We start from the raw sequence: 25,888 nt of genomic DNA, 5'->3' as shown, positions 1-25,888 counted from the left end.
CGCCGCCTCCAGCGCCTCCACCGCCCGCCGCCCGCTCCGCCGCCGCCTCCCGCGACTGCGAGGAGAGGTTGGAGGCCGGCTCGGCGCTGAAGTCCTGCAGGATCCGCAGCGTGTGCTTGCTGGGCCAGCGCGGGGCGGCGCGGGGCGGCGCGGCGGCGGCGGGCGGCGGGCAGGAACAGCCCGGGCGGCCCTCGGGCCCGCGGCGCTCCAGCCGCGGCAGCAGGTCGATCATGATGTGCATGGTGCAGGCGACGAGGAACACCATCAGGATCAGCACCCGGAACTTGCGGACCAGGAGCATTTTCATGGCCGGGGCGGCTGATGAATTACCGGGGGAAGGGGGAGGGAGGGGAGGCGGCGGCGGAGAGAGCCCGGGCGGGCGCGGGGCTGCCGGGCCCCCCCCGGGGCTCCGGGTTGCTCCTCTCGGGTCGGGAAGCGAGCGATCAAGTCAATAAAGTTACCTCCATAGGCGCCGAGAAATAAACAGGCTAAACCCGATAGGTCCTCATTTCTCAGTATCATCAAGAACTTGGGAGGGGGAGGGAAAAAAAAAGAATAAAAGGAAAAAAAAATAATAATAAAAAGGAGCTCCGGACCGAGCCTTTAAAATCAACAGGAAAACAATGCCAGCGGCATGGCAATATAGAAAGCCATCTGTTCACGATTTCTCCTTCTTTTTATTACAGGGATCACAACAAATACCGAGAACTGACTCTTGGAGAGAAACCGGCATCAGACACTGGCGCTGATTAAATAAAATTTAAAAAAATATACGGGGAGGAGGAGGGGGGAAAGAAAAATATTAAGAAAACCTGTGCGGAAAGGCGACAGAAGAAAAAAAATCATCCATAATATTTGGCTGTGCTGGAAACGCTGACTCCCTTCCCTTGGATTTGAGGAGTGATGCAGCAGAAGCGCTCTCCACTCGCTCTCGCTCCCTCTCTTCTCTCAGACTCTTTAAGAACATTGGCTGGAAAATCATTTTCTTAGAGCAGTTCCAGTTTCTTCGTCCATCGCGTCCAGTGCTCGGGAGAGATTAGTATGTTCAACTGAGATCGAGTCTGAGTGGCTGCTGTATCCGAGCTGGGCTTTTGCTTTGGCTTGGGTTGGTTTTTTTTGGCTGCAAAACTGTCTGATGGCACAACTGCAACATAAAGGTTAAATATGGCACAGAAAAAAAAGAGGGGAGAGAAGGAAGGATTAGAGGAAAGAAACTAATATAAATCAGTAGAGGTTCTTTTTAGCGAAGAGGTCTTTGATCTCTGCTGGGTCTTACAGATCTGCCTTTTAGAGAGAGAGAGAAAGGAAGAGAGGAGGGGGGAGAGAAGGAAAGAGGGGGGAGAGATCTTTGGCAGGTGCAGAGTGAAAACCTCTTTCAGCTACACTGAATTCTGGAGACTGGTTGGACTAGTAGCTCTGCAGCTCCAGCTTTCAGTGGGTGTGTTAAATATTATGAGCGAGCCATGATTCCTGCCTTCCTCGCGTCATAGTTAGGAGATTGGCTAAATAAACGCTACAGTGATAGTAACAGGAAAACCTCAACCAAAAGCGGGGTTTTTTTTCCCCTCCTCTCCTCCCTTCTTCCCACCCCCCTTTTCATTCTACTGCAGCTCCAACTGGGGCAAGGAGAGGGCGTCTGTTCCACAAAGGTTTGGGAAAAAAATATAAAGGAAAAAAACAGTCGTAGGGGAGAGAGGAATCTGCGCTAACAGCATTGCGAAGCTGGAGCGCGGTGCCCTGCTGGGATCAGCGATTCTGCTCCGTCATTGCCCGGGCTGGAAGTGGCGCATCGCCCCCTCCCCTCGCCCCCAGCCCCGGCAAGGTCAGCCCGTCAAACCATGTGCTCCGCTCCGTCCCGAGGAACAAACAGCCTTTCCTTCTAATCCGCGATCCTGCGGGCTGTGATAATCCGGGAGCGTGCTGCCCTCTCTCCTGCTGCGTTCGCTGCGCAGTTGGCTCCGTGTCTGGGTGGCCTAAAGGCTGATGGAAGTGGTGGTCTTGGAGCCAGGACAGCCCAGGGAGTGCTGTTGACGGTTGTCTAAGGTTGAGGGCACTCTGGAGGAAGGAACAAGCTACTCCTGATCTTCAGGTGATCAGGCAGGGATGCTCAGAGCTGATGATTTTTGGTTTTGGGCAGGGGTCTGCCTGGATTTTATGGTCCATAGCAGGGCTCAAATGATTGTCAAGTGGGGCTGCAGGAGGAATGGAAAAGGTAATGTTCGTCCTCCAACCCACCACCATCTTTCCACAGAAACATCTCAATGCTGAATGTGCTGGTCCATTTTTTCCCTGCATTAAGCAGCATTAAAGTATTTATTTTCCTCAAAAGATATTCCTCCACCTGACAGGCTTCATCCAGCACTGTTCCCTTACTAGATGTTTCTGCAAAGCCCTGTGCTCTGCTCTCCTCTGAAGCACATCCATGCAATGTTACAATGTTTTGCACAAGGGAAATCACTGCTTTTCCAACAGGAAAAGAAAATTGATGAAAAAAAAAGACCTGATGGGGCCATGATCCTATGGACTGCTCTGTACCTTGAGTAGAAACACTTGCTGCCCTAGGGGGACCTTGTAGTCCTAGAGGTACAGCTCCCTGTAGATGCAACACTTTGATTCCCATGGAAGCCATTATGTCACTCTGGGTGCTTCAAGCACGAATGTACTTAATTGCAGCAAAATATTTTGCTACAGAGCCAGAAGCAAGGTTTTCCATCTTTTTGCACTTTTTTCACCAAAATCAGCTTAGAAAAAGGCTTTGTGGACAGCTGACTATGCAGACAGTGACAATGGTTCCTTGTTGTCACTGCCTCCCACTGCTGCTAAATAGCAAGTCTGTATGGTCCTGCTTGGGAAATCGAGTTTGGTTCATAAGTTTACCTCCCCATGCAGTGAGCTAACATTCATCTTATTTTAATCTAGTTTAGGAAGCTGGCATTTTAGGCCCATCAGGAAGAGCCTTGAAGTTTTGTTTCGGCTGGGGAACCCACAGCTGCTGGGAGGGGATATGAGATGTGATGGGTGCAGTATGAATGACATATGGAAGACTATCTGTTGCATTTTGGGGTTCTTTTTTTGCCTGCCTGTGGCTGTAGCCTTTCTCCTCCTGCTGTCTCCTAGGGAAATCAGCTGAGCTGGATTATCAGTCAAGCCCAAGGGTACAAAATGGGGCAGGTGGATGCTGGATCCTGTGCCTTGGGGAGTGGAGTGATGGAGGAGGGCAGCCAAAGGCAGTATGAGTAAATGCACTGTATTGTTTGTCTTTCTTACACTCGTTGCTGTGACTTTTTAAAAAAGATCTGAGTGAGATATGTATGAGGATAGATAATATGACACATTATCTGCTTTAGTATGGCACAGTGGGGTTTGTAGGCTGCAGGTTGGGTTTTTTTCTTAGTGTTTGCCCTACTAAAACTGAGGACTGTAGTATTAGATGGGGGAGAGACTTATGGTGAAGATAAAGTTGCAAATTACTTAAATGAATTCTTTAAGATAAAGTTGTTTGAATACATCTATTACTTTGAAGTAACAGAACATTGTGTCAAATGTGTTGTAACTCCATGTTCAAGAGTTATATAATGAAAGTGAGACTACCTTTGAAATACAATATAAGCAACTAAATGTAATTAATTACATGACTTTCAAAAAGTGAAATAACAGTACTGTGAACAAGTAACTGATTCTGTGAAACTACATTTTTTTGTTCTCATCAATGTGACCTTTGGTGCTTATTGGCTATTCAGTTAAGTATGGTTTCCTCTAAACTGTGCCTGCCTGAGAACTCAATCTCTCCCTGACTCTCCTCTATGAGCTGTTTGTTCCTTAAGCCTTTTAGACATTTGAGTTTTATCTAAAGATGGGAGACTGGTGGATGTACCCTGGTCCCTTCTGTACCTGACCTTTGTGGACAAGTTTTGCTGCAACAAAAATGCCCTAGAGATGTGAATAAAGGTGGACTATCTTATCTGTGCATTTCTTCTTTCTTCTCTTTTTATTTTTTTTTTTTTGTGGGATGCAGAAGAACTGAGTCTCACTTTTTTTAGATTATAGTTGCTACTTTGTAAATAGCATCCATACACTAGCAAAGTCAAAAATGTTAAAAATGTTGAAACAACAAGTGTCGCCAGCCAAGGGGTGGCCTGTGGTGAGGAAGCCACAGATTGTTGACGTATGAAGCCACTAGGATATGTCAGGAGCTGGGCTGCAGGTTAGGATAGCCTGGAAATTGGGCAAGAGGTACAAGAGAAGGGGCAGGCAGACTCAGGGACCAGGTCTAAGGTATTCCAAGGCTAGTGCAGCTTCCCAGGACAACCTCACTGCTGACCCTCTGCAAGTGTGAGCTTGGTGCAAGAGAACTTTTGTGTTTGTGCTGGGATGTGGGGTGTATGTGACTGACCCTTGGTAGGAAAAGGTTCCCTTTTCCTGCTGTAAAGGAAGAAATGGGGATTTGTTTCCAACCAGCTGGATTTCGGCCCTGTCTCCCTGTCTATGTACCATGATGCCCTGGCCCCTTAGCTTTCAGTGCAAGTGCAATATTTGCATGCAGGTTACCTCCCCTGGCTTCAAACATTTGCCTTCAAGTCTTGAAGGGATGAGAAAACAAAAATTTCTGTTAACTGATGACTGTTGTTCAAGGTTTTCTTCAAGTAAGCTTTTAAGCAGCAAACTTGTGTGTGTAGAGCCACAGGGTCTTTGTAATAATGCCTGATGTGGGTAATTTAAGAAGTTAGTTGTTTATTATTTTACTTCCTGAGGTCTTGGTCTCAGTAAGAAAAATATAAATATTTCTCCTTAACTAAACTCTGTGCTTTCATGTGGAATTCCAGTATGTGGCAAAGAGCTTTTCATTTCTGCTGTGCTGTGTGTTGGACCAGCATTACCCCCATAATTGCTGGCATTATGTAAACAAGGACATAATAAGTTCTTAATGGAATATTATTACATTAATAAATCACTGCATACAGCTCATCTCAATAATTTAAATGAAATCAAGTCCCTTACATAGACTCTTTATTTTCTTTTTGGTCATTGAATTAAAATCTTTCCCCTGTTTTATTGAAGTATTTGAATGTCATTGGGAATTTCACAATGAATTGCTACAATCACAAGCCAAGATTGCTTTGGATCTAACAGGCTTTTTAATGTGGTATTACAAATTAATACTAAGCACTTCTTTACATGTTTTACCTTTGCTTTTATTTAGCAATACAATCAAGAATAGGGGGGGGGGGGGGGGTGTTATTGTCGTATATCCTGGCATTTCCTCATTGTTTTGTGCGAGAATTAGTAGCTTATCGTCTGCTGAAATCTGTGTAGATGTTTATTTTCCCTGGTTTTGTCTACTTGCCTCACTGAGCAGCCACAATGGTCAGTGTACGTGATAGTGTATTCAGGTAAATAAATGAAGCATGGGTTGGGGTGAGTAAACACACCCAGCTATTATTTGCTGTTATAACGGTTTACAGCCTTCTGATGTAAAGCCTGAACGCAGCAGGGCAAGCTGTAAGTCAGGCCTGATTGCACATTTTCAATCAGTGTAATATTTTTATTGTTACTTCTAATGGAAAAATGGATTTTCCTTTCTGAAAGCCTCCATCTATGGTGTTGGAGGTCCTGAGGGCATCACATGCCTCGCCTGGCCCCTGTGGCGATGCTGCCTAGGGTGCCTTTCCTGCTCTGCTTCTCTTTCCTCCCTCTGAAGATTCATGTGCTGACCTAATTTATTGGTGCTTTGCCTTATAAACACAAATCACACTGGCAATCTAGTGGGTACTGCATATTAACTTCCCACACTGCCAAAATTACTTCTATTGCTAAGGAATATACTTGATACGGAACAGGGAGTAATTCTGTAAGCTTGATGTCACTGTTAATGTTTTTTGTGTATAGGGAATCAGTGATACGTGTTTGAAGTGGTGTGCTCATATTTTTTTTTTTTTTAATAATGCATACTAATATTTTTTTGGTTGCCTTCTGGCCCAGGATTTTGTTAGGTATTTGATATTTTTTGAACAAATGTTGACCAAATCTCTACCCCCCAACTCGAAGAGGCAGCGTGGCAACCTGCTCTTTCCCATGGTGGTTTTTCTAAGGTTGACTGGAGGGGCACTGAGCTGCAAGCCTGAGATAAATAGTGCTGAAAGTAGGGACATGATGGGCTGCCCATTACCAGCAGGCCTGGCTGCTACTGCCAAATCATCAGAGCTGGGCAGAGGGGGGCTTGTCCTGGACATTCATCACCAGCCTCAACTGATTGCAGAAAGCTTCTAGCTCCAGCCTTTTGCTTTGGAGTGTTCCCATTCTTTAATTTGGGATACAATATTCTGGATTATCTAAACCCTAAGGGATTTCTTGATAAACCTGTTGAAAGCACTGAACTCATTATTATATTAAGGAAAGGGAATGGGAGGCTTTTCCCTGCCTGTTTGTTACTCCTCAGCTGTTGCTGCTGCAGATCAAGGGTTGGCTCCTCAGCTGGGATCAGCTGGCCCCCATTTCAATGAAATGCCATCTAATTATATCAGCTGAGGATCTGCTCCACAATGCTTAATTCTTCCACTCTCTGGAACAAAGAACTGCCTGGCCATGCAAGAACAAAAACTGTTCTTGTCATTGCCAGAGCAGTGGGGTTGGCCTGTGGAGGGATCACATTTGCTACAGTCATTCAAGTAGAGTAGTGATCTTGCATATAGCTACACTACAGAGGGGCTGAAAAATTACCTTCCTAAGTGGTAGGATGTCATAAAGAAAATTAGCTCTTAGGAGGTTGTGTTCTTATCTAAAAATTATCATTGAAACCAAGTCAAAACAGATTATGTTGGTGTGCATGACATAAAAGCATGCACTGCTTGAGTTATCATAATTTCATCTTCCTATAGCAACTGATTCCTTCAAAATAATCGTGATCAAATAACCTGTATTCCTTGTGGACTTTCTGAGTTAGTACATGAATCTTTTTTAAGTGTATAAAACATGGCTTGCTAAATTATACATGAAATAATTTTGCTTTTTTGTTGCAATTGAGGGAGCTACATGATTTATGCCTGGAGAAAATGTGTTCTTATGCTAAAACAAGATGTAGTTACACATCCACATAGGAAGCTTCTGCCTACTGCAGTGTGCAGTCACACATGGACCCATTTGAGTGCATACAAAAACATGAATGCATGCACACATGAACAGCTTAATTGTATACTGAAGAATTTTCTCTGGGAATTCTTTTTTTAAATTTTTTTTGTTGCAGTCTAATTTTGATTTGCTTGGATGTTTTGACATCTTAACTTGAGCTTTTTTTCCTCTTGGCTGGCTACATTTTCAATCATATAATTTAAAAAAAACCCCAACAAACAACTGAGGAAGTAAGAGAGTAAACCACAAGACATTTTAAGCATGCCACAGCCTGAAATAGAAATGAAAATACTAATAGAAACCCTCATGGGAGAGTCTGGAAACTAGGCAGTGTAACCTACACAGGCTGTGAATTCCTCTGCCCCCAGGAGACACCAGGACTCTCCCCAGCCTGGATGGCTCTTGCCAGTATGATTGGGAAAAGTTGCTTCAGCTCCGTTTCCTTGTCTGATGGGAAGGATACCCTGGAGCATTTTGAGATCTATTAATAAAATTCACTACAGGAGAGAAATGGTGGTATTTTAGGTCTTGTTTCTTTGGAGAATAATTCATACTCCTGATTTTAGCCCCACAAGAAACACAGAATCTTGAGAATATTCTTTAGAGGAAGGTCTGAAACACTTGGACTTGGGGTGAGTCCTTGAGTTATGAAACCCCCTAAACGTAATAGTGTCCTTATTTATTGGCTTGGATCTTCCTTTCTAATGAATTGCACTTGCCCTGGGGTTCTCATTCCAGTGCTGGAACCCTGCTAAGGCAGCTGCTCTAGTCCCAGCCTGTGCAGTTACTTCTCACAGCCTTGAGATCAGAATTAAACCATCCTAGATGGGATTAAGGTGGGCCTTCATGAAGATGTGGGGAGACTGTTGTTGGGTTGCCAAGGGAGGTGCTGAGGCTCTCTGGTGTCTCCCTTTCCCACCAGCAGGATGGTGTTTCCTGGAACTGTTTTGTTGTCAGTGATTTCCACTCTAGTAGCCCTAAATTTGCTTGTTTCCCTAAGGGTTTTTTTTTCATATTGTTTCACTTTCTGGGTCTTTCTATTGATATGTTGCAATAGTAAATTTTAGTAATTAGATATGGCTGTTTTGCATTTGCTGTTGAAGGTTGGAGGGATGTGTGTGTAGCCCTTTTGATAAAGCAGCTGTGCTCTTATCAGGGAGGGATGATCTATGAGTTTGGGAATGTGTCACGGTGCTGTGGGCAAGTTTGTTTTCTGTATCTATTATTTCTTGTCGGGCCTTGGGCTCCTCCAAGGCATTGGTTCAAACACTTGAGACCGTTTAGGTGCCTGAGCTGGAGATATAATTGCCATAGACTCCCTTGTAAGTCAGACCTAACTGCCTTTGGGTTTGTCATCCAGTTGAGAGACCAACACAGTTCTCCATATATAGGTTGGAGTAATAAGACTTGATTTATCTGCTCTGTCTCTTCAGAATGGGATGCTTTGAGGCAGAGTGTCTCCTGTATTCTGTGTTTGTACAGTGCCTACAGCAACAGAACTGTATCCTCAGGTGGAATACAGGTTAGAAGAAGGATGGGGATAATATACATACACACTGCCTGTAATCCAGTGGTGAAAGTAGTTGCTCACTTACCTTCACTGCTGGAAGGTAAAACCTCTGGCAGTTGCCAAGAAATGTGTCAAGGTTATAACTCTCAGGTGGGCTGGAAACATGAATGTCAGACATGCAAAGTGGAAGTGGTTTCAAGCACAGGCTTTTGCCTTCTCTGGTCCTTTGAAGACGGAGGTAACTTAAAAAGAAGGGGGAAAAAAAAGGTTTCCATGGAAATTTTTGAAACCAGAGGAGTGAATATTGGTGTGTGCTTTGTTCTGTGTTCTTCACAGCTGATAGAAGTCACAGTGTAAATGGACTTAACTGCTGAGTGACCTTTGACAAAGCCAGAGAGGAAGTCTTTGTTGTTGTTGTCAGTGATGGTAATTTCTTTTTTTTTTTTTTTTCCAAGGTAAGAAGTCTTTTTCAGTGAGGTGATTCACTAGTTTTAACTGAAACTTTGAGACAGAGACATGGTGACAAGATAGCGATTGCAGTGAGTAACAAGGCTCAGTCAATTATTGACCAGCCCATCTCAGCACCTTTGTTTTATTTGCTGACAAAATATCACAACCTTTATACAAAGAGCTGAGCTGGCAGGAACCCAACATTGCCCATTCCTGGTGTCACTGTGAGAAATGAACGTTTTCTTGTTATAAAGTGAATTGAATTCTCTCCTTGCAAAGCTCTTCCTATTATCTTTTGGATTAGTGCTCTGTACATGGCTGTCGGCTCTGATTTCTGTCCTTTCTCGTAGGAAAACATGCATAATAGGTACAAGCCAATGCAATAACTGTTGTCTTGTAAAATATTTCAGAAACCCAAGTAAAGTTACCTAGAGCAGGGCTAGTATGGCCCAGATCTCAGCTGGAACCCTTTAGGCATGACTGCTGTGCATACAAATGACAATGTGTTGATTCATATTTATGAATCCTCCTTCAGATGGCATATCTGCTATTTGTACTGGAGCTAATCATTTCAAGAGCACGTGGGCTTTGTGGTAGCAGTGGCTGCAAAGCTCTGCTGTGCTCACATTTTACAGTGTGAAGGTGTGCAGCTCCCTCCATCCTTTGCAGTTATCTTCAAGTATAGATCATGCCCTTCTGTCAGGTTGGTCAGGGCAAGGGGTGGGACTCTTCTGTGCTTTTTGCAGGGGTGCTACACTGTTCAGCCAGAAAACTCTGAAAAAGGATTAATGCTTGAAATCCCTGAAGGGGTGGTACCATGCCCCAGAGCCCTTTGCCTTGATGTGATGGAAAGAGGTTTTTGCAGTTGGGCCTGTTCCCCTCAGCTTCAGGTGGCAGCAAAACCTGGCTGGCCTCCTTATTTGCTTACTGAAGTCAGCAGAAGTTTGACATTCAAGGACTGAGCAGGTTGAAGTGAAAGGCTGGAGAAGCCCCTGCTCAGCTCACAGTGGAGACCTTGTGCATAACACCAAAAATGTGAGTAGTAGTCTCAACTCACTAATGGTCACCCCTTAGGACTAAGTTTTGCCAAACTGGAATTCAAAACAATGTAGACTTTCACATAATGTAAAGCCATAGAGATTTTTTTGCTTGTTATCCATAAGGTCCACTTTAGAATTCCAGTCTATAAATGGAGATGAGGGTGGGCAAGTCAAGTGCTAGGGGTTAATAAAATAAAGATTAAATTTACTAGTTATATTTAAGAAGTGTAGTGATGCAGAAAGCTTCCTGGCATCTGATTGCTTCTGTGCCACAGATACCATATAAACCAGCAAGAAAAATAAAAGTTATATGAGGAGCAAAGTAGCAGCAAATCCAAAAATGCATCAAAGACAGCCCATTGAAACTGGCAGGGTTTACAAAAAAAAAAAAAGTTTTTTGTAAAAAACCAACCAAACAAAAAAACCAAACCCAAACATTAAAAGGATAAAGATCAAAGGAAGAACAAAAGGAAATAGGGACAAGTAAATTAGACAACAAAATTATAAAGCAAGAGAACAAAATATCTTATACAGGAGGACTAAAGATGAAGGACTCAGAAAAATAATAAAACAAGGTAATAATCAATAGTAAGATGCAGCTTTAAGTATCATTTGCATAGGTGCTCATAGTCCAGTATGAACACTTCCTTTATATAGGTCCTATTTTATTTTATTGTTTCTCAACCCAGATAAGATAATTCTATGTTCCTTCTAATAATAATTACAGGTAGGCTGTGCCTTTAGCCTGTAGGGATATCACAGAAATAGCACTGGGGGTAGTCAAGACCTTCTTGGATGCTTTGCTGTGTACCACTGGCAGAAGTGGGTGGGGGCTGCAGATGGCAAAGGGCAGAGCACTGGAAAGTGCTGGAGTTTGGGTAGGACTTGGGGGTGTTCATGACAGTAGGGTGAAGGATGGGGAGGAGGATGGGAAGGAGTCTTTGATGAAGGTCTGACAATGTGTGACTTGTCCCATCTGCTGCCTGGGAGTGGTGCACAGGAACATCTGAAATACCACTGCCAAGGAAGTCCATAAGGGTTACTTCGTGCGCTAAGATGCTATTTTCCAGACTCTTGGCATGTAGCTGTTGGTTGAAAACTTGGTGTGGAAATCAGCATATAAATTAGGGTCAAAATGTCCTGCTGTGCAGCTGCTCCCAATGTGCTCCCCCTGCCCTGATGCCCAGGGCACAGCACTGGGGCGAGGGCCGAGATTGCTGAGGGTGTGTGTTGTGTAGCAGATGCCAAAGCACACTCCAGGGTGAACCCATTACAGAGGCAGCACAAAAGTCACAGAGCTTAATCACTCTATTTTCCACCTGTTTTGTATTACAAACCTGTGGCAAAATGGGAGTGAAATGGCCAATGGATCTCGTGAGTCCAGCAGACCCAAACCATTTTCCTTGTAAGGGACTCAAAAGAAACCAGCTGAACCTTCCCCTCCACACTTAGTCTGGCATTTTGGTTTGTTCTTAGAATGGAGACATTGGCGTTGCTGCAAAACAGTTCAGGAGGGGGTAAGGATGCTAGAAGGCACTGAAATACGAACAATCTGTGGTGACTTGCCCCTGAATGGATACCAGGTGCCCACAAAAGCTGCTCTATAGTTCCCCTTCTCAGCTGGAGAGGGGAGGGAAGGATTGAGAGTTAGGATAAGGGCAGAGAAAGATCACTCAACAATTCATGTCAAGGCAAAGGAGTCTCGGGCAAATAAGTTTAATTTTTTACCAGTCAAATCAGAAGGATGGTGAGAATTAAATCCAAATCCTAAAAACACCTTCCCCCTGCTTCCTTTCTTCCCAGGCTCAACCTCAGTCTTGTTTTCTCTACCTCCTGCCTCCAAAGTGGCACAGGAGGGCAGGGAATGAGGGTCACAGCCTTCAGCATGAGGTTCTCCACAGAAGGCAGGTGGATCTCTGCTCCACCACGGACCTCCTTGGGCTGTAGTGGGACAGCCCCATGGACTGCAGGGAAACCTCTGCTCTGACATTTGGAGCACCCCTCTTTCACCAACCTGGGTGTCTGCAGGGTTGTTGCTCTCACATAGCCTCACTCCTCTCTCCTGACTGCAATCAGGAGGTTTTGTGGGTTTTTTCCCTCTTCTTGAATATGCATCCCAGAGACATCATTGCTGATGGGCTCAGTGGCGGGTCTGTCTTGGAGCCAGCTGACATTGGCTCCATTGGACACAGGGGAAGCTTCTGGTAGCTTCACAGAGAAGCCACCCCTGTAGCCCCCCCCCCCAAGACTTGCCATGCAAACTGAATACACAGCCAAACCCTAGAGGGAAATATTGGCAGTTTGTATGACCTGTAGCCTCTTTCCTGCCGTTAAATTTATCGAGGCTGTGTTCCGATGCAGCAGCTCATCTGCTCCTTCACTGCTGTGGCAGCAAGAAATGGGTGAAGGCTGCAAATGCGCTCCTGGTTGTACCCCACAGTAAGTGCCATCTGAAGTAATTTTGTTCTTCACTTACTGGCAGAAGGGCTGAGGAGCAAACTACAGAAAAGGAGAGCGAGGAGAGAAAAAGGGGCTGAGCCTTAGAGAGCTGAGAGACACAGCAGTGGCAATAGCTTTTGAAGTCTTTTAAGAGAAAGGTCTGTGGAAAATTATTTTCCCCTTTTCTTTGCTCTCCAGACCCCAGCGTTCAAAGGGCAGGCAGTGACTCCAATTGCTGCCAGCCAGGTCCTCCAGAAGTGCCATTCTTTCAACTTGGGCTGACTAATGCCAGTAGTGGGAAAACTTACCCTGGATGCTGAATATTCACATTTGCATTCTTGAAACCCAAGCTGAACTTTTATTTAGTCTGAGTCATGATTCACAAAAAATAAAATATGCAAAAATCAGTAGTGAAGAAAAGCAGCAGAAGCGACTATTTTGGCACAAACATGTGCAAGCCATATTTCTCCAACAACAATTTCCCATAGAAGTTTAACCTCTGCAGGACACTGAAGTCAGATTGAACTGTAGGTTTTGTAACATTAGATGCTATTGTCAGTCTGGCAAGTCTGACAGCCATGGAGGAGTAACACAATATGAAAGAAATGGTACACCCATCTCTAGAGCAAAAACAAGGAGCTTTTCTCAGAGTCATCATTAATGTTGCCATCCCTGTGTGACTGTGGCCATGTCATTTAATCTCATTGCATCATCTGAAAATAGCTGTGAAATTAGTCCCATATGCAGCCAGCATATAAAGGCCAGGGGAATAAATCATAGTGAGAGAAGATCACATTGTCCTTAAAGATGAGAACTTTGTGCACATCTGAAATAGCTGTACTTTCTCATTTGGCTCATGGCTGAGTGGGCACATGGGCCCTGCTTGAGGTGAGGGAGCCCAGTGGCATCTCTGTCATGATCTGCCACAGAAGGTAGACCAAGCCTGAAGCTCAGCCATTTCCACACTGGTGATGGGCTGGGGGCTGGCTGTGCCTGGGTTGGCCTGGCCAGCCAGATGTGCCTTTGCTAATAATAACAGGAATTGCCCTGCGAGCGAGGCTCCATCTGGGCCACTTGTGTAAGCTGCAGGGTATCGACTCCTCTCCTCCAGGATAGGTTATGCAATCGCATCAGAAATCAAATATACAATTTGGATTTCACCTTTTTCTGAACATCTGGCTGTTCACGTTTTAGGCCTGCTGATTCCATAAGGAACCTGACTAGAGATGGGTCTCTTCGCATGCAAACATGGGAAACAAATGCTGAAAGGTTGCCCAGACAGTGACCTTGGAATTAATTTTCGAATTCAAGTGAATATCTTTATATTTTCTCCACTTGGCTCAAAGTTTCCTTAAGAGCAGTACTGTGGTGTGACCTCTCTAGACCTAACTCAGTGCTTATTTGAAAGAGCCCCTCTTTTCTCTAATGCTGCATTGCTGCCTTTGAAATCAGCAGAGGGAATGGCACTGGAGCCCTACAAGGAGATAAAGCTGGTGACCTAAAGCTGGTGGCAGCTACAAAAAGAGTCCAGTTGACTTCAGCAGGCTTTGGAGTGAGCTCATAAAAGGCTCCTGGCAAGGCACTCTGTGGTGCCCTCACAGTATTTTAATTTCCTCCCTTTGCTGGTCTCAGATAGTCTGAACCTATTGACCTTTGGTGCATGCTGATCATCTTCTCTTTTTCACCAGGGAAGCAAAACTCGGGACAAGTTTTGCTGGAGAATTGTCAGAGAAGTGATTGTAGCTTTTAATTTGCTTGGCTTACTGGCTGAGGTCCATGTTGGCAGATACTTCAGTAGCTCATTATTGTTGGAGGCTTTTCTCAGTGTGTGTTCTTTACAGCTCTGCTCAAGGTATCTGGTGCACCCTGAGCTGTGTCCCCAGTTTCAGAATCCCCTTCTCAACTAAGTGAAGTCAGTGGGATTGTATGTCCCAGCAGCAGCATGTAAACATAAAGAAAGAAAGGTTTAATGGTCTCCTTCTTAATGTTTTTGAGTCTCAGGACTTTGAGGAAATGAGAAGATAAGTGTGATAGTCTGTTCCTTCAAAGTCCCCGCAGCAGATTTAACTGCATTTCTGATTATCATAGTAGATAATAAATACAATACATGCACCCATGCACATAAAACAGCAGTATTTTGTGCTTAGTCCATGTGTTTCATGTAGCAATCTGGATGATGGCCAGATCAGTAAATGACTCTGATTTTTAATGGAAGTCAGAAACACAACAGATGTACTGTATACTGAAAAGAGTTAAAAATAGCTGTTTGCAATCTCTGTGCTTGCCTTTAAGCAAAATACATGATATAGAGCAGTGGTGGTTTAGCATATGGAGGTTTTAACATCCGATATTTCTGAGAGTTTGCCAGGTTTATGCAGGGAGGTCTTGAAGTTAATGGCAAGTTTCATGGACAGGATTTCTGACATCTTAGCACTCTCTCCATGGTCAAACCCTTCAACTACCATGAGCTGTGCAAATCTTTATGACCACTTGCATGTTACAGTAACTTCTGTGTAAAAATGTGCAAACGCCTAATAGAAGTTAGTTCCCATCCCTGCCCTACCAGGGAGCTGGGTATTTTTATTTGTTTTGTATCTGGATAAATTGAGAAATTAATTCTGGGTCGCACAGCAAAATGTTTTTAGTGCTGATGCCTCTTTCTTATGACTGGTACCACTTCTTTCTCATTACACATCAGAATAACTAGTTCAGCATTACATGGAGGATTGGCTGCATCTGGCAAAACTGGATTAATTCCAATGTGCTGCATAACTTCAGACTGACTGCAATCCTTGGGAGAAAAGGATTCATCTTTATGAGTTAACTTAAGTGTTATCCCAGTGTGTACATCTTCCAGTGTGCTTGGCCTCATTGCAGCTGCCAAATGACTGGGGAGCCTTTATGTAAATCATTTTGACAATACACATTTGTAAGCTGGTGTAAAGAAAACATTTTCTTCCCCTATGAATGTTATATAGTGGAAGAGCTTCATCTCCACATCACACTTATGCTTTAATACACAAGAGCTCTTAATAATCTCCATGTCAGATGCTCTGTGTAGATTCAAAAATAAGTTTTAGGGAACCCAAACTACCTGAAGGGCTGATTTTTCTTTTCTTTTTTTTTTTTTAGAGGAATTTTACCGATTTTTACCAACTTCTATACAGTATGTTTTTGATTCAGTATATTGTTCTTGTTTTCCCAGAGTGCTAAAAAAAGCCCTTTGAAACACCACAAGACTATAGTGATGAGCTATGCTAGAGAAACCAATATTATATATTTCATCATTTGTCTGGTGTCCTTGCCAAACTTCTAATTTAGCAGCGCACAGTAGTGCACCAAAGTGAGTCATGAATTCTTCAGTATAATTACCACGCAGTGCAAAACCAAGGCTACAGAAGTCTGAACCTTTTCCTGTCTGTCGTTTTCCCCTTCTAGTCGCTTTTCAAATGCCATATGCTGTGCAGGAAAGCTGTGCATTGCATCACAGCCTCAGCCCTGTTCTGAGCAGATATGATTAAAAGCTAAATTTGGAGTTAATAACTAAAAGTTCTTTTCTGTGGGACAGTCACAAAAAAAAAGAAATGTTTTTGTGTTATTTTTATAGGTAAAATATAGGGGTTTTTTAAGGAAAACATCCTGATAGAAACAACCACTATGGAGTTGTAGGGCTTGATATGAGATCTGAGTAAATGCTGAGAGATAGTCTTGTTGACATTTTAAGATTAGATTTCCCTAAATTGATTTTTATATCCTCATATTTGTCTTACCCATGCATTTTAGAAAGTATCCTCACACATGAGGTAGTTTCAAAGGAGAATTGGAAACCTCATGTGTTCATTCAGGGTTCACCCCTGTGAATAACCCAATTTAGAAGGGTCCTGATGACTTTGTGTATTATCAGTGAGATATGAAAGTTTACTTCAATCTAGAGTTTCAGAATTGCTGCTGTGTCCAAATTCATGTGCACTTAAGCGTCTCCATTGAGGCTCACTAATTTTTACCTATTTTTTAAATATGTACAAGGGCTCAAATTCTACAAGGGCATCACAAAAGACAAAGATTCTTTGCAGAGTTGCTGACAAATGAAGTCTTTCTTCAGAAAGACCCATTTCAGGTTGTTTTTGAAATTTTACATCATCCAAGTTGCTGCACGTGACTTACCTACTCCAGACTGCTATTGAAAGTAAGAGCTTAGAAACTCAACTTCTTTAATACTTATGTTTCTTCTCTGCAAGATGATGCATCCTGTTTGCAAACATGCAAGATAAAATGTGTTGATATGTTAAATATTATCTCTGTGTTTGAATTATTCCTGCCTCCTTGTCTGTGTTAAGGGATTGTTTTACCAGAGCACAGAGAGATGAGGTGCAACAGATCTGGGGGATTTCACTTCCTTCAGCTGCTGTGAGGATGGTCACTGTTCAGGGACAAATTGTTTCAAAAAGCTGTTGCAAAAAACTGTTTCCTCAGCTCCTAACTGCAGAGTTCTGCTTCCTACAGGAAAATGTGGTTGCATTTCTGAAGGCATAGTTACATTTCAGAGGGCTACTGCCATTGCAAGTTCTGACTACATGACCTTCCCTAACTCTTTCTTAATATTTCCCTATTTGCCAGGGAAATGTGCCTTTCAGGCCTAAGTCTGCTCAGCAACTATAGATGAAAGATGATTATTTTCTAACAGTGACCATGTTAAAACACAGTGACAAAAAAATGTTACAAACTCTCCTTGGATTTCTGGAAACTTCTTCCCCTCTTTTCCACTTACTATTTTGTTTGCCATACCTTGATTATGGCTTGTGGCTCAGCCTCGCACTTGTTTCATGCTTGCTTAAATGCAATTAAAGCAAAGGCCTTGCTTATGTGAGTGGGGCTGTACAGATGCAGAACACTCTCACTTTGCTGTCACTGTGCTCTGCCCACACTCCTAACACAGCTCTCAATCACCCTTTTTCAATAATTGTGTTAACTGAGAGCAATAGTCTGACAAATTCCCAGGCGTGTCATTTCTTTCCCTTTCATAACCGTGTTTATAAGAACACGCTGTGGTGAAAAGTTAATTCTACATCCACGCTGAATTAGTTGTGTTGGTTTGTGTTTGTGTTTTTGTTTTTTTCCTCAAATAGTCTACTTCAGAACTGCAATGTTGCTTATATAGGGGTCAGACTAGTTAAGCTAATAGGTGGACACAATATTCTGCTCCTTGTCAGTTGAATAATAAGTTATATCTCTAAAGAGGGAGTGATTTCAGGTTATGGAGGTGTTAGGCTTCTCCATTACATGACCTGCTCTCTTTAGCTGCTGCAGCATCAATAACATTTTTCCCAGTTCATATTTTTATAGATCCACAGATGCATAAAAAATTGCAAAATGTGAGTAAAACCACTTTCTAAACGAGTCCACAGCCTAAGTTTGAATGTACATAAGAGGAGAAAATAGCAAGTGATAGAACACATTTGGTATGAAAAACCACGTAACTATGTAGTGTAATCATTTGGAGCAGGTGAACAAATCGGTTGTTTTGATGAGGGCATGTTGGCTGGAAAACTTAGACAAGAGTTGCTGGGAAAGGGCCTTATGCCAGAGATGAGGCGTGGTGGCTCAACTCCAACAGGACACTTCAGGCACTGGGACAGCCTGAACAAACCCTGTGCTACTCACTGTGATTAGAACAGCTGCCCGAGAGAGATGGGCTCAGTCTGAACGCTGCATTACTTTGATTTTTGTCAATTAAAGCCTGATGCAATTAGATGAAGCCCTTGCTCTGCATACTTGACACTGCAAGATGCTGAGGAGACTGGCCCTGATCCAGCAAAGCACTTAAGTGGTTCCATTAGTTTAAATGGCCCTACCTGTATGCTTAAAATTAAGCATGCACTTAAGTGCTTTGCTGGGTTGATGCCAGTGTCTGCAATGGGTGGCAAGATCAGATTTGTAGTGACCACCACAGTCTTGCTTTGGTTTTTGCATGCAGGAGGTCTGTAAGATTTTGTTTATTGCCCCTTTAGACCTGCTCTTCAGGTTGTGATTTTGATAGAAATAAGTGGCAACACTAAATAAATCACCCCCAAAAAAGTGCTGCTCTCACAGAATTTTTACAATGCACTCTATCAGAAACTGTTCAACCAGAGAAATGCTAAACTGAGCCTTTCCAGTTAACAACGTTAAAGTGTTTGAGGTAGTTAAATACAGAGACCTGATGTTTTGTAACCAGTGAAGATTTTTTGGTGAGCAGTTGAAGAAAATTGCTGATATTCTTGACAGAGTGAAGGCCACATTGCCAGATGCCTAATGGCATTCTTAGGTTAAATGGATCTATAGTCTGTGTATGATTGTGATAAAAGTATATCATAAGATACTATAATTATTATCACTTGGTTTATATACTGTTCTTAAAAAAACCCCAAGGCACTGTTAATTCAGAATTAAGTCCAGCCACTAAGTCTGGAAAGCTGGAGGTTCTACAGGTACAAGAGTGTATGGAGAAATTTGAGATGATTTACCCTAAATTAAAAAACGGGCTTGGAAGAGATCTGAGGAGTTCATTTAGTTCATCTGTCTCTTTAAACCACCAACACCATATATTCTGCAGTGTTCCTAAGCTATCTGTTTCAGGACATAACAGTCTTTACCATTAGAAAGTATTTCCTAATGTCTGAATTGAATTTCCCTAGCTGTAATTTTATCTCATTATTTCTTGTCTAACCTACCATGCACATGAAGAATAGATTATTCACTTCCCATATGCAGTATCCTTTTACAGCAGTCTCAGGGCAGTGCAGAGCTACTCTTTCTCCTCATGATTCTTCCTTATTGCTTATTTTTTCCTAGTTTTGTACTCTCCTCATTTCTATCTCTCTGGGATCTAGCTCTGGACAACCACCTGTGAGGGACTAAGAAAGGAGCTAAGATTGTGCTCCAAAGGTTTTAGGCAATAGGAAACCCCGGTGGGTGGAAAAAATTCTACCTCACTCTGTATCTCATCAGAGAGTACCAGAGTGCAGAGTTCCAGTGTACAAGCTGGTGTGTGTGACTTTATTGAGATGGGGGTTTTATTAGAGAAACATCTAATCATCAAACTTCTAATTTCTTTCACTTCACAGTAAGTGACAGAGGACACAAAGCTGTGGTCAGAGGCAGCCATTGCTGACAGGTCCAGGTTTTCCCTGGGAATCCGGGTGGTGGATTTGCATTCTTGCTCTCTCTTTGTGACTGCTGACTTGCTCCTCACAAAGGAAGCCCAGCTCTGATGCTGACTTTTGGGTCTGTTGGGCAGCAGACAAAAAGCCAAGGCTGATGCAGTTCATGAGGCAGGCTGCAGTTTCTTTGGGAGAGACCAAGACCTTGAGGCAAGGTATGAAACAGCAACAAAAAAAAAGTCAAGGCTTTCAACTCTTAAAAGCTCTCTGCACTTCTTTAGCTTGAGTCCAAGAAAGCCTATTTCAGGCTTGGGAAGTTTCAGTTACATTCCAGTGATTGATTTTTATTTTTCTACTAAAGATCAGGTTTTCTTAACAGCTCGCCACATTTGATAGCCCTGTCTCAGCGTTTGGGCACAGTTGAGGTGCAGAGCTCAGCGAGCTCTACCAGTATTAGAAAGAATGTATTTTTTCCAGGAATATCCCCGAGGACAGCCTGGAAACATCAGGAATTCAGAGGGCAGCTCTTGCATTGCATGTGGTTACTGAGGAGCCTTTGCTTCCGTGTGTGCGCGCTGCTCTTTTTAGTTATTCTCAAAGCACCTCAGGAAACTTGTGCAGTGCCCAGCCCTGCCTTCCCTGAGCTCTGATAAAGCCCCCTTGGAGACAGATGATACTCACGTGGGTGCAAAGCCAGTTATATTTACACTCTCCCAGAAGGCTCAGTGCAGTTGTCACAACTTGTCAGTGGTCGGCACCGAGCAGTTTGTGGTCGGTGTAAAGATATTTTTCTGTTACAGAATTTGGCATGTTTAAAAAGGAACTGGGTGACTGTGATTATTAAGATGTAATCAAATGCATTAAGGCAACTATTTCCTTTGCCATTAATAATGAGAAAGCTGGCAATATAATCTTCCCTTCATTCTCTCGTTTCACTTTCGTGGTGAGAAATGAACTGAAAGCAATCAGGAGCTTCAGGAGCCTTTTGGCACTGTGTATTTTTGTTGTCATAAAAATCATAAAGTAAGTACTTCTGTCATGTATTTTTAGTTAAAAATTCTCCTGGAGAAAATCTTTCCTCTATCATAGCTCATAAGTGTTCCCATAAATGAGAATTAGGTTCTTAATTCATCAAGATACTTTGGAAAACTCTCCCTTAAACTATACCTGCAGTAGGTATGTCTCCTTCTCAGTAAATATTCTTCAGTTTCCTGTATGGTGTATTTATTTGTTTACTAAAGCTTATATAATTAATTTTAAATCCTCCCTTAGAGTTAAAGGATTAGGAAATGATGGGTTATAGCAATAGTTTTACATCATGTTTAATACCTTAAATACTTTTCCACTATAGCAGGTTAAATAGTCACCAGCCTTTACCTTATAAAGCCTCATTTAAACCTAATGCTCGAAGATAAATGCTGTAGAAATTACCATTTAACACTTCTATTTGACATGGGCTTACAATGTTTTCTCAACTGAGGAAAATGAGGAAAACTGAGTTGAAATGGTTGAATTCCATTATCTTTGATTCTGCTCTTTTTTTAAAAAACAGGTGTTCTCACAGTTTGTCTAATGACTCCCTCGAGTTTGTTAACCTTTGTAATTATACCATTTAATTTTTCATCTACCTCTTAAATCAATTTATATAGTAAATTCAAGGCAATTTCTTCATATTCTAGAGCAGGCATTCTGTTCCCTCTAGAACCTGGAGCTCTAATTAGACCTCTGAGTTTGGGATCTTCTGATGTGCTTTGCCAGTGCTGGTCTCAGACTAACTGTAATGACACAGTCTGGCAATTTCTGCTGGGAGGGCTCAAAGGGAAACTGGGAGATCTCAAAAGTAATTCAGCCAAGTAGTGGGATATTTTTATTCTTACTTTCCAAAGTGGTAAAGTGAATGAAAAAGAAAGTGAAATCCCTCGTGCAAGATAAGAGGTAATCTGAAAGTCCTCATGGTGAATGGCAAGACTCCATTCATTTCAGTGGTTTTGGAGCTGGTCTTCTGAGTCAGGGTGACTGAGACTTCATGGATTCATCTTCAGAGCTGTTGGAGGATGTGTGCAAAGATTTTTCCTCTAGCTTAATTTGAGGGCTCTTCACACGTCTTATGTTCATGCAGATGTTCAGACAGGCAAGGTGAGTGTGCTCAGAGGGGAGACCTGCCTTTTGTGTTCTGGGTGAATGAGATCTGAGTCTTACAGTTACTTCTTCTTTACTTTCCTAGTTGATTAGAAAGAGAAGTATCAGAAGAAACCTGGAGCTTTGAGGTGTTTTGACCTCTGAAACAGCTAATTTAATGAACAATACCAGGAAATGAGGCAAGAGTTTTATGATTGAGAAATATGGGAGGAAAATGCAGGTAATCAAGCAAATGACATTTTCAAGTCAGGCTTTTCACTGAGTTCAGTGAACTCCTGGATTGGGTCTGTGGAATGTTATATTTTCAAAAACAGATCTAAAAATGGTTTGTAAGGAGTCAGACATGCATATGACTGACCTCTCTCTCCACTTTGTGTCACAAGGCAACTGTGAAATCCAGTTCTACAAGCACCAAGTCTGAAATAAGATTTTCATCATCATGTGGAGCCCTACAATCCATGAAACAAAGATTAAGAATATTTTGTGCTATACCACTAGGGATGTGGATGACTTTGCTAGCACACAAAGTCACTTCATGGCATTTACTATCATAGTTGCATTACACTGATATGAAGGGAGCTTCACTTCCAGACAGGAAGTGTCTTCAGAATCATGAATGGAAAAGTTGTCTTATGAGAATAAAATTTCAGTTTTCAGAGTAATTGCTCCTCAACCCCTTTTCTGCTTGATCTCTCACAGCAGAATTTGTTCCTCTTGGGTGATAATGCTGGTAAGCACAGGGCACAAGAAGTTTTTATAGCACCTGCTTTTTTGCTGTTATTTTTCAATTGCCTTTGAGTAAATGTTGCAGACACAGTGGAAAGAGCTGGAAAAGTATTGATTATGGAAACTTGTTCTTTAGAGACTAATGAGGTGGTCTTTGGTTATGGCTACTGGGCAGTTATAGACTTCAGGGCAGATACATGAAGTAAGTTTGGACTGGTGTAGTTGTGAGATATTTGCCTTAATGCCATTAGGAAAACTGATGTAAAATGTACTTTAAGGCTGAATGAGGAAAGTCCTTGAGATACAATCAGGCCTCTCTGTCCTGATTTAGCTTATGCTGTGTTCATCTCTCGCAAAGATTTCTAATGGCACCTCCACTGAAGTGAAGGCTTAAAATCCTCAGGAACATGCTCTGAATTCCAGTGCTTCCATGGACTCTCAGTTTCTTCTCATTGGTTTCTCATTCTGGGGAAGTGAAAGCATAATTTTAGTCCTCCAACAACAGCATCCTGCCTGTGTGCTTAGCAATATTCTAAAGCCCTTTATTCAAGGACAAGCAAATGCTTTTCCTGCAGCACATTGCTTTGGAGCTGCATGCTGAGGGTCCCCAAAGCTGTCAGTGTCTCTTTTATGCGATGCCCAGCCCCTGTTAGCCTGGGGAAGAGCCCTGACTTCTCACACTAATCCCTCCTGAGGCAATGCCATGCTCAAAAAGACATATGGAAATAGGCCTGTTCCCAGCAGCTCCCTTGCTGCTCTTTCCACCAGTGCCAAGTTCAGAGTGGCAGAGAGATCTTGCTCATCTCCCTGCTTGCTGCTGTGATCTCTTGTTTCTGTAAAGCTGTCAGGATGGGTCCTCCAAGCAAATTATCTGTGTTTCCAGTGATAAATCCCATGATCCAGCTTCACCTGCCAGCAGCTGGTAGGTCCTGGAAACAAGCTGGCTGGGATGGGAAAGTCCCTCTCCACATTATGTCCCGTGCCAGAGCCCCTGCATGGGTTGGGGATGCATTTCCCTACTGCTTCCTCCTCCCCAGCTCATGTGGGTTATGGCACTGCAGAGCTGTGATTCCTGATGGGTTTTTTTTCTGTCTTTCCTCAACTAAGAGAAGCTCCTGCTGTTTCCAGTCCTTTCCAGGTTAGTGCTGTGCATGTTCCCTGCCAGACCAGTATAACCCTTGGGCTCTCCTTCTTATTCCTGGACTCTGCAGTGTCTGACTCTGCTTTGCCACTGGAGCTGCTGTAGAGGTGTGCTGGGAACTGCAAAGGGATTTTTTTTTTTTTTTTTGTGCACTACAAGAGAGGAAAAAGTAATGTAGGCTCTCAGTCCATATCACATGATGCCTGCATTTGGTTCCCAGTGTATGGAAGAGCTTTCTTAGGGACAAGACCATTCTGTGCTCTTATCAGTCCTTCCCTGGAGGGTTGTATAGAAGTTGTGTCCTTCTTTCAACACTGGACTAGGGGAATGGGCTTTGCCCAGATATTCTCTTCATTTTTCTTTTTCCTCTCCCCAAGACATTAAACTGCCAACTCTGCCTCTGATAGAGGGGTAAAGGAAAAGTGCTTTTTATTAATTGTTGAATAGAAAATCAGCAGCAGGCACTGTGAGGATGAATTTATCTTCCAGCTCTTTGGCTTGTACTTTAGTCACACTTTGTCAACCAGACAATGCTCATCACTTATATATAAAACCCTTCCAGAGAATATACAAGTAAGAAGAATACATGTATAATGAAATAACAAGTCTTGGCATTTCCTACGGAAGCAGCCAAATATTCAGCTGTGAGCAGTTTTATTAAGAGGAGAAACTGCTAGAAACAATAGCAGCCCAAATAATTGATGAGAGATGAATTTGATCTCTGGCTGGTGGCTCTAATAAATTTCTTTGTCAGCTCAGTCCATTTACTGTAGGTAGAAGCCCTGTGCAGTGATTAAAGAAGCAAAATATTTTAGGCATAACAGAATGTAACAATTCTCCTTGTGAACTGGACAAAAATATGGGCAGATAAATGGAAGGGGAGGTGCTTTTATTTGAGGTCCGTATTAAATTAGGGAGCAGTTATTTTTGTTCCTCATCCCTTACAGGTGACAGTGAAGCAAAATGATATTTCTGGGACTACTGCCTTGTACAGACTCTGTCCAGCCTTTTCATCAGCACCTCAGGAGCTGAGGCAGGGGAAGGAGATGCCTTCCCTTGGTGGGAAGATATGGCATGTTGGGCAGGAGGAGGAGGAAGGTTGGGTATTGTTGCAGAGGAGGGGAGGGAAAGCTCATGAACACTCATATTTTGGTTTGCTTTAACTGTGGGTGGTGTTTGTGACCTGGATGTCCTCTCTGCCAGTGTTTAGGGGTGGTTAATCACTGCAGGGCAGAGACAGGGTATGGGAAGGACCCTGCCTAGAGAGGAGTAGCTCCTGCTGGGTGCCCACACAGCCCCTTCCCTTGTGTTTGCTCCAGTCACGTACGTAAAAAGATATCAGTGCTCTGCTCTAAATGTGGGGTTGGGGTTTTTTTGAGGACATTGTGACTCCAACCCAGATGACCCAATATTTTAAAGAGTATTAGACATAGGCAGAGAAAGCCACATGGCCTTTCAGCAGGGCAATATAAGACTAGAAGGCACTACTGGGGCCAAAGACAGCAGCACTTATAAATAACTCATTTAATATGCACAACAAAATGAGTAAATAACAACACTGTCCTACCAAACAGTTATGTTTAATGCTTCATTAATGTTTCGTGAATGTTGATAATTATTTTTATATAATTTAACATGCTGGGGTCTTCCATCCCTGGAGTTCTTTCCAGATGGGATGGTGCATCCAAGAGAGAGAAGAGTGTCAGGGCCATCAGTATGTCATTAGAGTTAATGCAGGAGTTGTCAAATGATGCCTGTTTGCACCAAAAAGCTCTGTATTAGCACAAGGCTGCCAAACTGCAACATTCATCACCAGTGAGTATTATTTGAAAAGATCACTTAGTATCTGTCAAGGCTGCTGTAATATTTTTTGGCCAAAGAATTTAAGTGGGAAGATGTGTGTGTGTGCGCCTCCACTCCTGATTAATTGTAATCTCACATAATGCACTCCTCAGCTTGACATCTTTAAAGTAAGGGTAGGTCGGTTGATTCCTGAAATTAATTACAATTCAGATTTTGGAGTGTGAAAAACAGTTAGAGAGCTTTCTATAAACCTTTTAGACACAGCTAGAATTTGGACTGATTTATTATGCACTTCTACTATGCTCTGCTGCTCATGTAATAAAATCTTTAGGAATTTATTGCAAGAAAATGGCTCCTTTTCACAAATTTTCTGCAA

The 25,888-nt window shown here is 42.7% G+C and overlaps 1 protein-coding gene across 1 annotated transcript in view; it reads right to left on the bottom strand.

Annotated features, from left to right (window-relative positions):
* FAM20C (FAM20C, golgi associated secretory pathway kinase) overlaps positions 1-1,564 on the bottom strand; it is a 63,131-nt gene extending 61,567 nt beyond the window's left edge. The window contains exon 1 of the mRNA XM_027656382.1: positions 4-1,564. Coding sequence (XP_027512183.1) covers positions 4-307 — 304 coding nt within the window. The 5' untranslated portion in view covers positions 308-1,564. The remainder of the gene's footprint in view (positions 1-3) is intronic.
* Between the last annotated feature and the right edge of the window lie 24,324 nt (positions 1,565-25,888).

This window comes from Corapipo altera, unplaced genomic scaffold (assembly GCF_003945725.1).
Source record: "Corapipo altera isolate COAL_440 unplaced genomic scaffold, ASM394572v1 104, whole genome shotgun sequence".
Classification (NCBI taxonomy): Eukaryota; Metazoa; Chordata; class Aves; order Passeriformes; family Pipridae; genus Corapipo; species Corapipo altera.
Note: the sequence above shows the minus strand (reverse complement) of the source record. Positions and strands in the feature narration are given on the sequence as shown.